This window comes from Labrus bergylta, chromosome 15 (genome assembly GCF_963930695.1).
Source record: "Labrus bergylta chromosome 15, fLabBer1.1, whole genome shotgun sequence".
Classification (NCBI taxonomy): domain Eukaryota; kingdom Metazoa; phylum Chordata; class Actinopteri; order Labriformes; family Labridae; genus Labrus; species Labrus bergylta.
In genome coordinates, this window is record NC_089209.1 from 28,255,489 (window position 1) to 28,271,079 (window position 15,591).

At 38.4% G+C, this 15,591-nt stretch overlaps 1 protein-coding gene across 3 annotated transcripts; it reads left to right on the top strand.

The window, feature by feature from the left end:
• The first annotated feature begins 644 nt into the window (after positions 1-644).
• LOC109994035 (zinc finger protein 420-like) lies at positions 645-13,413 on the top strand. 3 transcript variants are annotated; one of them, XR_010668758.1, is made up of 3 exons: positions 645-1,083; positions 7,097-12,066; positions 12,505-13,413. XR_010668758.1 is itself a non-coding variant. In XM_065963778.1 (2 exons), the coding sequence occupies exon 2, from the start codon at positions 7,154-7,156 to the stop codon at positions 10,637-10,639; it is 3,486 nt and encodes a 1,161-aa protein (XP_065819850.1). In that variant the 5' UTR covers positions 645-1,083; positions 7,097-7,153; the 3' UTR covers positions 10,640-12,406. The 3 variants fall into 3 exon arrangements, 1 of the variants encoding a protein (XP_065819850.1); XR_010668759.1 differs by having other exon boundaries at positions 7,100-12,066; XM_065963778.1 differs by lacking the exon at positions 12,505-13,413 and having other exon boundaries at positions 7,097-12,406.
• The last annotated feature ends 2,178 nt before the right edge of the window (positions 13,414-15,591 follow it).

The following is a 15,591-nucleotide window of genomic DNA, read 5'->3' on the forward strand; positions in this document are numbered from 1 at the left end:
AGGAGGGACAATTCGGAGCACCCTATCACAGTCAGACGGGAGGGGGGTCCCGGGGTAAGACGTGACATAAATAAACAACGCGGAAGTAGCTATCCGCTATACGACGTAATTATAACAATATCTGCCTTTATATCAATGCTATGTGTAATCCAATGGAATGACAACATCCACAAAGTCTGTGCAGCAGACACAGACTCTAAACGTCATTATCTCTTCCTATTGGCTCGAGCTGAATTCTCGGGGACAATATGCTGCTGCGTTCTCACATCAGCCCACTCGGACTTTCTGCGGATAAATACTCAGGCTCTGGAGGAGAAACTCCGGGTGAAGTCCGCGTCTGTTCGCGTTCACATATAGACTGAATGAGGGTATCAAATTGAGTCAGGCGGGTCCACATCAATGATCTACATGAACCTGTTAGTCAAGGTTATAAAGACAGTTAGACAGTCTGAGTTTGTCAGTGAGAAACACATTTATGTCACCAATTAGATTAAATATTCAGAGAGGTGGTCCTTATTTTCCAAATTCTCAAGTTATAATAGAGAAATATAAAAACTGTAGTATGACTTCAAATCCAGAGGGAGGCGGCAATGCAGCATTTTAGATGTTAACCGCCTTTAAAACCAAAGAAGAAGAAGAAGAAGTGTAGCGGATGTAGTTTGTTAGTTGTTGTTAGTTATATGTAGCATATATATATAGGCTATAATTATTGTTTTCCTTAGCCAGAATTCTCACTCCAGTTCAGCAGGTTGCGGTAATGCACCAATAAACTGGTGTGCCAGACGCCATAAAAGTAGTTAGCAGTTTCCGGGTTTGATGGTCCTATCCGGCTCTCTCACAGTTAGCATGTCTGCTAACGTTGTTGGCTATCAGATTAATGTTAAAAATCGTCAGCATTGAGTTTTCCTTCTTTGGCTCTTGGATGTGTGTCAGATGTCCGGGTTTCAGGATCTTAAAGATTTCTTCAAACGGCGGCTGCTCGCTGCGGTTATCAGAGATATATCAGAAACAACAACATGTGGATACGACAAAGAAAAGTGCTGGATGTGATTTTAACACCTGAAATCAAGCTGCAGAGAGCAGGTAGGTTTTCTTTCCACTGCTGGAAACGTGTTTCCTGCTCATAGCCTTTAGGTAATGATCATTGGCGCACACAGCACAGTGGGTGCGTTTGAATTGTCATTTTTGTTTAGGAAGGTTCCTAACTGAGTGAAATGAAGCATTTAAGTGGCGGCCATGATAAGAGCCGTTCGAATTCTCTAAAAGCTAAGGAAAGGTGGGTCAGTGCTTCCTTTATAACCTCCTTTAGCATAGGATACACTGGACCATCCTTAACCAAAGGAGATGAGATATACCGCCCCACAATTCCTTGCGGCCGCAACATTTAAAGCGAGTCGCGCATCCGACCGTTCACGAACATTAACGATGATCATAAAGTGACACAGATCATGTAATGGATAACAAGATAAAATACATTTTTATCCAGATGATGTTTTATTCAATGTATTCAATTCACTTAAGGAGGCTATGTGCAGTTGTACATTTGTATGCTTAATATATATATATGTGTGTTATATACATTGTTATACAAGGTTATATAAATTGTTATAAATAAGGTTATATAAATTGTTATATATATATATATATATGGTTATATATAAGGTTATATGTATGGTTATATAAGGTTATATACATGGTTATATAAGGTTATATATATGGTTATATACATGGTTATGGTTATATATATATATGATTATATAAGGTTATATACATGGTTATATATATGGTTATATAAGGTTATATATATATAGTATATACATGGTTATATACATGGTTATATATATGGTTATATATAAGGTTATATATATATAGTATATACATGGTTATATACATGGTTATATATAAGGTTATATATATGGTTATGTACATGGTTATATACATGGTTATATACATGATTGTATAAACAAACAGCAGTGTTTCCCCTACCATTATATTAGGGGGCGGCCCGGCTCCCCCCGCCCCCCTTGAAGGTCAAGTAAAAAAAAAAAAAATCATTTATACAGCGGGTCTACATTGCAACACCTAAACGCTGCCTTCTTTTCACTGAGACTCTGCACAGGGATTTAGTGTTTATTAAGCCTACACATGTTTATACATTTTCCATTGATCCGCGGATCACGAGCGGCCAGATCTGTTTCTCCACCATTTATGACACACAGAAAGTAAAAATATAGCAGCCAGTCACCACCCAGATATCCTCGGATTATCAAGTATTGTAGCTTTGTGTCTTTTAAGCTGAAGTGCATTTACCCCTGACCAGGAGCAGTCTGTGTCCAAAACTTTGCTCCCAATGTTGCTTCATTACAGACAACCAGGAGACACACTACAGAGAGGAGGTCAAACATCTGGTTGAGTGGTGTTCAGAAAATAGTCTTTCATGTTAACAGTTTTTCTTCAAATTAGTAGAGGAACCAAAAAGCCCTAAAAGTTGAGATACCCCTACCCGAGGTAGAACAAAGCACAACCATATTTTTTCATAACTTGAACATGTCTAGTTTATGAAACGGATGGTTGTATAAAATATTTTACTGCAAAATAACTTTTTTTGGATGTTTTATGCATCTTACCAAAAAACGAAAACAGGTCAAATTAGGGCTTCTCCAAAAAGGACAGCTCTAGCCTTATCACATGTATCTCTGGGAATCAGAATCAGAGTTTCACCAACTTTGGAAAAAAAAAATCACAGATAGTTATTAGTTTCAATTATGCAAAGTTTTTATCAATACCATTTTCAATTTTTGAATTTCTCACACTTAAACACACATGTAGTTTAGGCGGAAATTGAAAATTGAAACAAAAATTCAAAAGGTATGTATATCAAAGTCTGTCATTTTTTAAGTAAGGACACCAAACATTCAAATCTGTCATTTGTATCTTCTTTAGACTGTTATCTCAACATAAAAGCAAGTTATTTGACTTTCACTTGACCCTATGCTGTCACCAGCCCCTAACAGGAAACTAGTGCAGCCAGGATTTCAGGCCTGGTACAATGTGTCCCTATGGATGTGTATGTGGGAGGAGGTGGCCACAAACAATAGATTAAGACTTAACAACAAGACACAATATAATTGTATTCTGATATATATATATATATATATATATATAATTAAACATTTTATAATTATTCCTAATACACTTTGTCTCATTTTCTATCTTACATATGATTTATATGATGACACTCAGAGTCAACCCGCTGCTTTCAACAATATTGTCACCTATGACATTGTTTCTATTTCATTCTAAAAAATTAAAGCATTGTTTTGACATCAGTTGTGGTCTATTTGTATATCGGCCATACAGCCTGTTGTAGTTTTTTTTAAATGTATTTCAGTCATATAAAGATGGTGTGTAGTCACCATATCTCCTGCTTTTAAGGTGAACCCTAGTTACTCCAGAGGATCCACTGGATGAAGGGATAGTTTTTATAATACCCTAAGTATGATAAAGTGTTTTAAAAAAAAGCTACAATAGCTATTTTTGTTGAATGATTTATCAGGCAACCAGTGGAGCTGGGATACAAAACAATTCTTATGATGGCTTAAATGTGTGTAAGGTAAATTAGGATAACAATCATGCAAACAAGTTTATAAGAAACTTCTTTATACACTTATTTTACCTCATTATATATAATGACATTTGATTTTAAATGCTAATTACAAAGGATGATTTCCGCTTTTAGACAAAATGACTGTGAACCTGAGAGCTTAACACCGTACAATTAAAAACCTTTGTGTCACACTAAGCATCCCCTGGGAACAAAGCTTGACCTCTTATCTCACAGGAGCTTTAAGAAAACAATTGCTGCAGAAAATAACCATAAACAAAATCAACCAACCAAACAAAAATATCACAACCATGTCAAGACACCATAACTAAATCAAGGCATCACAATCAAATCAAGATGCCACAACCAAATCAAGACACCATAACTAAATCAAGGCATCACAATCAAATCAAGACGCCACAACCAAATCAAGACATCACAACTAAATCAAGACAACAGAACCAAATCAAAGAAACCACAAACAAATACAGACCACAAAACTGTATGTTGTACTTTAAATGGTACACAGCCAAATGTAGAAAACACAACCAAATATATACAATAGAAAAGATTGCAGATGGCAAAACCTTACGCAGGCATCAAAATCAATTGTACACTCACTGGCTTTAGTCTGATGAGCATTTAGCGTCTGATCAACATTGCCCTGCCTCCAAAGATAATAGCCCAGACAAATGACAACATATAACCAAACACACAACTTTTTTGTTTAAAAATACATTTAGCTATGTTCTATTGTCTGTGGCTGGATTACCTGTAGATGGTAATGCCTTTTCCTTGCATTTTGTTGTCTTGGCTTGCATTTTGTTGTGTTGGCTGCATGTGGTTATGGTGTCAGTATTGTCTACTTTTTGTTGCCTTGTCTTTATTTTGTTGTATTTGATTGTGTTGAATGTATTTCTACAATTCTACAATTTATTTAGCAGACGCTTTTATCCAAAACAATGTACATTAGAGAGTAAGTAAAACAAAAGCGAGGATCTAGAGAGGAGGAAAACGATGTCAGTAAGTGCAAATGAACAGCTTTAAGCCAGATCGGACACTAATGCTGACAGGCAGTGCACAGAGGCAAAGCACAACATTGAAAGCTGTTCTTGGGAGCTCAATCAGTATAGAAACCATCTTAAATTCATGGTTATCAAACAAAACCATTGTCATTACCATCATCATCAATAATAATTTGGTTATGTTGTCTTGATTTGGTTGTGTAGTCTTTGGTTGTGGTGTCTTGATTTGGTTGTGTTGTCTTTCGTTGTGGTGTCTTGATTTGGTTGTGTAGTCTTTGGTTGTGGTGTCTTGATTTGGTTGTGGTGCCTTAATTTGGTTGTGTTGTCTTTGGTTGTGGTGTCTTGATTTGATTGTGTTGTCTTTGGTTGTGGTGTCCTGATTTGGTTGTGTTGTCTTTGGTTGTGTTGTGTTGTTTTTGGTTGTGGTGTCTTGATTTGGTTGTGTTGTGTTGTCTTTGGTTGTGTTGTGTTGTCTTTGGTTGTGGTGTCTTGATTTGGTTGTGTTGTCTTTGGTTGTGTTGTGTTGTTTTTGGTTATGTTGTCCTGATTTGGTTGTGTTATTTGTTGATGGTTATTTTCTGCAGCAGTTGTTTTCTTAAAGCTCCTGGGAGGATTGTTTTGGTTGGTTATGGAGCTCACTTAAACTTATACTGATACCTTTAAATGGTTTACAAAAGCAAACAAGACCTTAAGATAGAATATATTTTCTTCTGTAAAGTTATTCTTATTCATTACTGCTTTCAGCGGGTTGGTGTCATTTTCTACAGCCAAGGTTCAGAGTTAGGGATACATATGACGGTTCAAACTTGGCAGAAGGAGATTTTTCATCAGTAAACACAACTTACACAAGCACAGGACAAGATCAGCGAAGAGATAAGAGGTCAAACTTTGTCTCCAGGGGATGCTTAGTGTGACACAAAGGTTTTTAGTTATACGGTGTTAAGCTCTCAGGTTCACAGTCATTTTGTCTAAAAGTGGAAATCATCCTTTGTAATTAGCATTTAAAATCAAACGTCATTATATATAATGAGGTAAAATAAGTGTATAAAGAAGTTTCTTATAAACATGTTTTCATGATTGTTATCCTAATTTACCTTACACACATTCAAGCCATCATAAGAATTGTTTTGTATCCGAGCTCCATTGGTTGCCAGATAAATCATTCAACAAAAATAGCTATTGTAGCTTTTTTTTAAATACTTTATCATACTTAGGGTATTATAAAAACTATCCCTTCATCCAGTGGATCCTCTGGAGTAACTAGGGTTCTTCTTAAAAGCAGGAGATATGGTGACTACACACCATCTTTATATGACTGAAATACATAAAAAAACTACAACAGGCCGTATGGCCGATATACAAATAGACTATATGAAGTATATTTCTAAGAACTCAAGGTTATATATATCAATACTGTTTTTAAGTTCATTAATATTTCACAACTGATGTCAAGACAATGCTTTAATTTTTTAGAATGAAATAGAAACTATGTCATTGGTGACAATATTGTTGAAAGCAGCGGGTTGACTCTGAGTGTCATCATATAAATCACATGTAAGTTAGAAAATGAGACAAAATGTATTAGGAATAACTATAAAATGTTTAATTACATATACATTACAGAATACAATTATATTGTGTCTTGTTGTTAAGTCTTAATCTATTGTTTGTGGCCACCTCCTCCCACATACACATCCATAGGGACACATTGTACCAGGTCGCCCTGAAATCCTGGCTGCACTAGTTTCCTGTTAGGGGCTGGTGACAGCATAGGGTCAAGTGAAAAGTCAAATAACTTGCTTTTATGTTGAGATAACAGTCTAAAGAAGATAAAAATGACATATTTTAATGTTTGGTGTCCTTACTTAAAAAATGACAGACTTTGATATACATACCTTTTGAATTTTTGTTTCAATTTTCAATTTCCGCCTAAACTACATGTGTGTTTAAGTGTGAAAAATTCAAAAATTGAAAATGGTATTGATAAAAACTTTGCATAATTGAAACTAATAACTATCTGTGAACATCCTGTCCAAATTTGGTGAAATTCTGATTCCCAGAGATACATGTGATAAGGCTAAAGCTGTCCCTTTTGGAGAAGCCCTAATTTGACCTGTTTTCGTTTTTTGGTAAGATGCATAAAACATCCAAAAAAAGTTATTTTGCAGTAAAATATTTTTATACAACTATCTGTTTCATAAACTAGACATGTTCAAGTTATGAAATAATATGGTTGTGCTTTGTTCTATCTCAGTTAGGAGTATCTCGAAAACTAAAGCCTTTTTTGGGGGTTTGTTCCTTTACTAAATTTGTCTGCTCTTCGTTTGAGCTCATGGTGAGGCCTCAACACCAAAAAAATAAGACGACAAAGCCAACGTGGTTAGAGATGAGCGCCGGCTTTGTTTAAAATGCTGTTAAGTTATCTTCTCTAATATACAGTATATATTTTTTTTTTCACTGTGTCCAGCAGCTGTTGGTGAGTAAAGAAGAGCTTCCACCGGAGCAGTAGGAGTTGAGCCACATTATGGACCAGGAGGACCCTGAGCCCCCACAGATTAAAGAGGAACAGGAGGAACTGTGGATCAGTCAGGAGGAAGAACAGCTTCAAGGACTGGAGGAGGCTGATACCACCATGTTCCCCTTCACTCCTGTCTCTGTGAAGAGTGAAGATGATGAAGAGAAACCTCAGTCCTCACAGCTTCATCAGAGACAAACTGAACAGATGGAAACAGGAGTTGATGGAGAGGACTGTGGAGGAGCAGAACCAGAGAGGGACTCAGATCCAGAGACACGTTTACAACCACAGATTGAGGTCAAGATTGAAAACTCTGATGAAGCTGAGACTGAAGACAGAGAAGATTGGAAGGAGACCAGAGAGAATCAGTCAGGTTTGACCTCTGTCGAAAACATTGAAGATAAGAGATCAAATAAACCACATACCTGTTCCAAGTGTTGTAAGTCATTCAAAAAGAAACGGGATCTGACCAGACACATAAGAATTCACACAGGAGAGAAACCCTTCAGCTGCTCTGAATGTGGAAAAAGGTTTAACCAAAAAGGAAGTCTGGCGATACACTCTTTACTTCACAGAGAGGAGAAACCCTTCGGCTGCTCTGAGTGTGGTAAAAGATTTAACCATAAACCTACTCTGAAACTTCACATGGCGCGTCACAGAGGTGAGAAACGCTACAGCTGCTCTGTTTGTGACAAAAGATTCTGTTGGTCTAATCAGTTAAAGAGACACAAGTGTGTTGGAGGTCAGGCTTCAAAACCCGAGAGTTATTTACAAGCAGAGACTGAGGCTGCAAACTCCTCTGTACATGAGACTGAAGACAGTGATGAGTATTGGAAGGATACCAAAGAACATAGGCCAGGTGTAAACTCTGTAGAAAACATTAAAAAGGCTTTCACTTATCAGAGACATAAAGTTTTAGTAAATGATGGACGTTGTTCTGGCGAGAGACAATTTGGCTGTTCTGAAGATGTTGCTAAACATGAATTCATGAAACACAACACTGTCAACATTGAACCATGCAGTAAGGCTGAGCACCTTCAGTCAGGTCTGAACTATCTGAAAAACGGTGGAGAGGTTTCCTCCTGCGATTCTTTGGCATGTAATAAATCATCCAAAAACACTGACACTCTGCTCACACAGCAGAAATATAACAATGGGCAGAGACCATTTAGTTGCCTATTTTGTGAGAAAAGATTTGCTACAGAAGATTGTTTGACAAGACATACATCTTTCCATACAAGAGAGAAACAACTCAGATGCATTCATTGTGAGAAAAGGTTTACTCAGGAGTCAGACTTCATCAGCTATATGTGTGTTGGTGTGTCCTCAGAACCTTATCAGAGCCAGACTGAGGAACAGATTACAGACAAATCTCTAAACTGTCCTCACTGTGGGAAAGGATTTGTCAGTCAGCACAATCTGCTGGTGCACATGAAGATTCATTCAGGAGAGGAAGTGTTTAGTTGCTCAGTTTGTGCTCAAACATTTGCCAGACATGAAAGCTTAAGATGTAATTTGGCTTGTCAGACTGTGAAGAAGCATTTTTGCTGTTCAGTTTGTAACACAGGTTTCACTGACAGTGAATCTTTGATTAAACACATGAGAGTCCACGTTGGACAAACACAGTTCAGATGCTCAATTTGTGATCAAGAATTTGTCTGGAGAAGACACCTGACAAAACATATGGAGATCCACACATCTGAGAAAATCTACAGCTGCATAGTTTGTGATCAAAGATTTTTTTGGTCCTCTCAGTTAAAAGAACACAAGTGTGTTGGAGGTCAGTCTTCAGAGTTTCATCAAAACCAAACTGAGGAGAAAAGAGAGGCAGAAACAGGAGATGATGGAGAGGACTGTGGAGGAGCCGAACCAGAGAGGGACTCAGATCCAGAGAGACATTTACAACCGGAGACTGAAGACACTGATGGGCAAGAGACTACAGAACATCAGTCAGGTTTAAGCTCTGTACAAAACATTGAAGATAAGAGATCAAAAAAATCAAATACCTGTTCTGAGTGTTGTAAATCATTCAAAAAGAAACGGGATCTGACCAGACACATAAGAATTCACACAGCAGATAAACCCTTAAGCTGCTCTGAGTGTGCTAAAACATTTAAATGTAAAGACCATCTGACCAGACACTTGGAAGTTCACATGGGAGAGAAACCTTTTAGCTGCTCTGTTTGCAGTCAAAGATTTATCCTCAAGTCTGCTCTGATACTTCACATGGCTCATCACAGAGGAGAGAAACCCTACGACTGCTCTGTTCGTGACCTAAGATTCTTTTGGCCCAAACAGTTAAAAAGACACAAGTGTGTTGGAGGTCAGGATGCAGATCTTCAAAACCAAACTAAGGAGAAAAGAGAGGCTGAAACAGGAGCTGATGGAGAGGACTGTGGAGGAGCAGAACCAGAGAGGGACTCAGATCCAGAGAGACATTTACAACCAGAGACTGAAGACTCTTCTGAGGCTGAGACTGAAGACAGTGAAGATTGGAGAGAAACCAGACCAAATCAGTCAGGTTTAGATTCTCTAAGAAATGTCTTCGAGAGTGCAGCAAAATTTGACTCTGATAGGAAACATGATTTCTGCTCTGACTCTGATCAAAACTTTAACAACAACCACCTTCTGGAACTCCATAGAAACAATCGCACAGAAGAGAAACTTTTCAGTGGCTCAGGATGTGAGAACCAGTTAACAGAAAGAGGAAATGTGGGCCAACACATGATAGCCCACATAGGGCTACTCAGAGGGGCAAAGCAGGAGGAACAAGAACCCCCACTTATCAAGGAGGAACAGCAGGAATTCAGGATCAGTCAGGCTGATACCACCATGTTCCCCTTCACTCCTGTCTCTGTGAAGAGTGAAGATGATGAAGAGAAACCTCAGTCCTCACAGCTTCATCAGAGACAAACTGAACAGATGGAAACAGGAGTTGATGGAGAGGACTGTGGAGGAACAGAACCAGAGAGATGTTTACAAATACAGACTGAGGTTAAGACTGAAGACTCTTGTCAATCTGATGATAGTGTAGACAGTGATTTTTGGAAAGAGACAAGAGATCGCCAGCCAGGTTTCAAATCTGTAGAAAACACTGGCGAGCATAGACCGCCGACTGAAAAGAAATCAAATAACTGCTCTGAGTGTAACAAAACATTCCTCACGAAATGGCTTTTGAACCAACACATGCGAATTCACACAGGGGAGAAACCCTTCAGCTGCTCTGTTTGCAACAAATGTTTTAATGTAAAGGGAAGTCTGACCAAACACATGTTGCTTCACACGGGAGAGAAACCCTTCAGCTGCTCCGAGTGTGGTAAAAGATTTGACCGAAGAGGCAGTTTGAACAGACACAAGATAGTTCACACAGGAGAGAAACCCTTTAGCTGTTCTGTTTGCACCAAAAGATTTAATCAAAGGTCGAGTCTAAAACGTCACATGGCACATTACAGAGGAGAGAAACAGTTTAGCTCCTCTGATTGCAGTAAAATGTAATGCCAAAAGGGGATCTGATCAAAGTGCTCGTTTAGCCCAGTTGCTAAAGCAGCAAAGTCTTGCTTTCCTTTTTCTGCACAAAGACAACAACTTCATTTCTGCCACTTTTTTGCAACAAAAGTTAAGGTGATGTTTTGTATATGTATGTATCTTCTCAATGCCTTAAATCTTCTGATACAGTTTACCATGGAGCGTCAAAGTTCATAACAAATCTTAAAAAGTCACGATTTGTACTCCTTTTTAACCAGTGTCTCAGAGCTCCTCACAACATGTCTATGAACTTTCTTGTTCTAAATCCACTCTGATCCTGTATTTGATCATCATCTATTTCAGCCCTGCTCAGAGCAGGCTGTTTCTGTGTCTGTACCTTTAAATATGTAAACACCAAACTTTGGTTTGTTCCTAATCACTCTGTAAATCGTACCACCATCTTTCTTTCCCTCTCTATTTCACTTGAGAGCTCAAGTTATTATGTTACATTATTTGACATAACTTTAAAGTGCTGTTGTAATGGTAGTGTGCATGTGCACACTGCTTTGCCCATTTTGTGTGCCAAATAGAGGCAACCCAGCACACAGCAGGGGTGTGATGTGCTATAGTGGTCACATGGTTTGGTAAATTTAAAAAAAATGTTTGTTTCTCTCAGTATCTCTGTAAATATTTTTTTGTGTGTCAATTAAAACTTTAATTAAAATATTGTTGTCTGAATATTACTGTTTAAGATTGTGTAATAATGAAAATAATACATTTTATTTGTAACAGACTTTAAATCTGAAAGTGCTACAGAGTTGAAAATATAAACAATTACATCAATAAAAAACAAATCAAAACAGGAAGTCAGCTAAGGAAACTGAAAACACTAGCGAAAGGCTCTGTGAAAGAGGGGTTTTAAGGATCCTTTACAAAGCGTCCACAGAATGTGGTGCCCTCGAGGTCAGGTAGAGCATTCTACAGACTGGGAGACGTGGAGCAGAATGCCCAGTCTGCTCCACGCTCCTCCTCAGTGTGTCTGCTGTGTACAATCATGCATGTGGCACATCAGCGTATTATTGATTATTTCAATCTTTTTTTGAGATATCTCTATTAATTTGATAGATATCATGATATACAATGATCATTAAGGAAACATTTTTTCTTGATAACATGTCACATACCCCCCCTCCCCACCCATACATGTACTCACACATACATTATACACACATATACATTACAATAACATAACCATACCAGGGGAAACAGGAACCAAAAAGTTTTAGGCAGGTGTGAAAAAATGCTGTAAACTAAGAATGCTTTCAAAAATATAAATAATGATCGTTTATTTTTATCAATTTACAAAATGCAAAGTGAGCAAACAAAAGAAAAATATAAATCACATCACTATTTGGTGTTACTACCCTTTGCCTTCAAGCCAGCATCAATTCTTATAGGTACTGTTGGAGCCATGGATTGGTATAAATGTCTTTGTGGTATTTATTTAAGGTTAAGGTAGTCTGTTATATATTGGTGTTTTGGGTTATTGATTATTATATCATTTATTAGGATTGTGTTGAGTAGGGGGATGTCGGGTCACATGGGTATGGGCGGAGTTGTATTAATTTAATGCACCTGTTCACTTTTTGTTCTCAGTGGAAGAGAGGGGGTGAGCTGGGTTGCCGTATTTTTTGTTGACCGCTATTGTTTCTGGTTCACTGTGACTATGAGTTGATGCACGTTATTATAAGTTAAGTTGATTATCTTTTTTATGTTAATAAAAAAGTTAAACTTATTTTTATGTATCACAGTATTCTTTTGAAAGCGCGTCGGACAAATACATTAGGCCCAACCTTAGCCTCTCAGCGACTTCATGTTCAGGAACGCCGCTACAGGTACACTTGCAAAAAGTCAGGGATTTTGTAGGATTGTAGTCAGGTGTATGATCAACCAATTATACCAAACAGGTGCTAATGCTCATCAATGTCACATGTAGGTTGAAACACAGTCATTAACTGAAACAGAAACAGCTGTGTAGGAGGCTTAAAACTGGGTGAGGAACAGCCAAACTCTGCTACCAAGGTGAGGTTGTGGAAGACAGTTTCATGTCACAGGTCATACACTATGGCAAGACTGAGCACAGCAACAAGACACAAGGTAGTTATACTGCATCAGCAAGGTCTCTCCCAGACAAATATTTCAAAGCAGACTGGTGTTTCAAGATGTGCTGTTCAAGCTCTTTTGAAAAAGCACAAAGAAACGGGCAACGTTGCGGATCATAGACGCAGTGGTCAGCCAAGGAAACTTAGTGCAGCAGATGAAAAACACATCAAGCTTATTTCCCTTTGAAATCGGAAGATGTCCAGCAGTGCCATCAGCTCTGAACTGGCAGAAACCAGTGGGACCCAGGTACACCCATCTACTGTCCGGAGAAGTCTGGCCAGAAGTGGTCTTCATGGAAGAGTTGCAGCCAAAAAGCCATACCTCTGACATGGAAACAAGGCCAAGCGACTCAACTATGCACGAAAACATAGGAACTGGGGTGCAGAAAAATGGCAGCAGGTGCTCTGGACTGATGAGTCAAAATTTTAAATATTTGGCTGTAGCAGAAGGCAGTTTGTTCGCCGAAGGGCTGGAGAGCGGTACAATAATGAGTGTCTGCAGGCAACAGTGAAGCATGGTGGCGGTTCGTTGCAAGTTTGGGGCTGCTTTTCTGCAAATGGAGTTGGAGATTTGGTCAGGATTAATGGTATCCTCAATGCTGAGAAATACAGGCAGATACTTATCCATCATGCAATACCATAAGGGAGGCGTATAGTTGGCCCCAAATTTCTGCAGCAGGACAACGACCCCAAACATACAGCCAAGGTCATTGAGAACTATCTTCAGCGTAAAGAAGAACAAGAAGTCCTGGAAGTGATGGCATGGCCCCACAGAGCCCTGATCTCAACATCATCGAGTGTGTCTGGGATTACATGAAGAGACAGAAGGATTTGAGGAAGCCTACATCCACAGAAGATCTGTGGTTAGTTCTCCAAGATGTTTGGAACAACCTACCAGCCGAGTTCCTTCAAAAACTGTGTACAAGTGTACCTAGAAGAATTGATGCTGTCTTGAAGGCAAAGGGTGGTCACACCAAATATTGATTTGATTTAGATTTCTCTTCTGTTCATTCACTGCATTTTGTTAATTGATGAAAATAAACTATTAACACCATTTTTGAAAGCATTCTTAGTTTACAGCATTTTTTCATATCTGCCTAAAACTTTTGCACAGTACTGTGTGTGTGTGTATATATATATATATATATATTTATATATATATATATATATTTATAGAGAGCATAGTTAGAGCATTAACTGTCCTGTAGTGTCTTTAATTTGATTATATTGGTCATATAATTGATCACAGGGCCCCAGACAGATTCAAATTTTTCATACGATCCCCTCAAGCTGTACTTCATTTTTCCCCAATTTACGAACAGCCATGCAAGCGGGGACAGAATCAAAACATGTGACGTTTGCTGGAGACATGTGAAATCTATTACAAGTGTCTGAGATACTGGTGTACATTTTGGAGAGTTTAGAGTTAGTAAAATAGGAGCGATGGACAACCTTAAATTGTATCAGATTAAGTCTGGAACAAGACGTGCTGTTATTCAATCGGGATAAAACACTACACAAGTCATTGTCATGTTTACCATGTTCCTCCTACCAGTCTTTTTGAATAATGTCCAGAGAAGTTTCTCTGAGCTGGGGTATTACAGTGTAGATTTTTGAGATGAGGCCTTTCTGATTCATGGGCATGTCCTAGATTGAGTCGATTATAGAGTTAGGAGGAGTGTTAGGGAAGGAGGCATTATTTGCTTTAACAAAATTGCGGACTTGGAAGTATCGAAAGAGATGAGAATGTGGGAAATTACATTTTTCACCCAGGTCGCTGAAGCTACAGAAGACGCTATCAGAGTAAAGGTCCTTTAGTCTGACAAGACCTGACCTCTGACATAAGGAAAAGGCCATTTTTTTTTCTTACCACTGTAACTTTTGCTGCTTTGCTAAAGTGCTCATGATGGATAGGCCGGGTCTTTGTAACATAGCAATAAGTAAGGTCTTTTACCTTCTTTTTGTAACATAACAATGAGTAAGGTCTTTTACCTGCTCTTTTGTAATGTTAAAAGACAAAGAGTAAGGTATTTTACCTGCTTTTTATAAAGTGTCTCGAGATAACACTTGTTATGAGTTGATGCTATACAAATAAAAATTGATTGATTGATTGATATCAGTGCCAGGAGGGAGGATGAGATGGTTGTTGTGAATTGGGCTATGGTTAGATAATCCCTGGAGCCCAAAGGCCAGTATAATCTGAGTCCAGATTCTTAGAGTGGAAGTGACGATTGGGTTACACCTCAGTTGGGTTGGTCGTATGGGAAGTGATGTTGATGTTAGCATAGCCAAGATGAGGTAGAGGGGCAGGATTTGGCTTTAAGTTCACACCAGCTTAATGTTGGTTCCTGGACCCAGAGGGACATTTTGTGAATATTAGTTGCCCAGTAATAATGTCTTAAATGAGGGAGTGCCAATCCCCCTGCAGATCTCTGCCTTTGTAAGAACTCTGTCCTGATCCTGGGTGTTAGAGCCATTGAGGACAACAGGGTAACATAAAAATATCATTTGCCCATTAGTATAATTTAGTATTCATACATTTATATGTATAATTAATAGAGTTTTTGCTTTTGAATTTTAGAATTCATTTACATTTTTTATATTTATCACGTATTGAAACATTGTGTGTTTATAGTAGGTCTGTGTGGTTATAAGTGCTCAGTTTACGTGTCTTGCTGCTGCAAAGTGTTCCTGCTGTCGTGAAGCGCAGCTAATTGGCGTAAATTGCTATGTGGGTACAGGTGAATAAATACTCAGACGAGAAGGCATTCTACCGAGCAGGACGAGGAGCAACAGTTTTCTGACCGCCATGGTTTTAGT

Coding starts and splice junctions, on each gene's coding strand:
- LOC109994035 (XM_065963778.1), top strand. CDS start 7,154: ATGGACCAGGAGGACCCTGAGCCCCCACAGATTAAAGAGGAACAGGAG.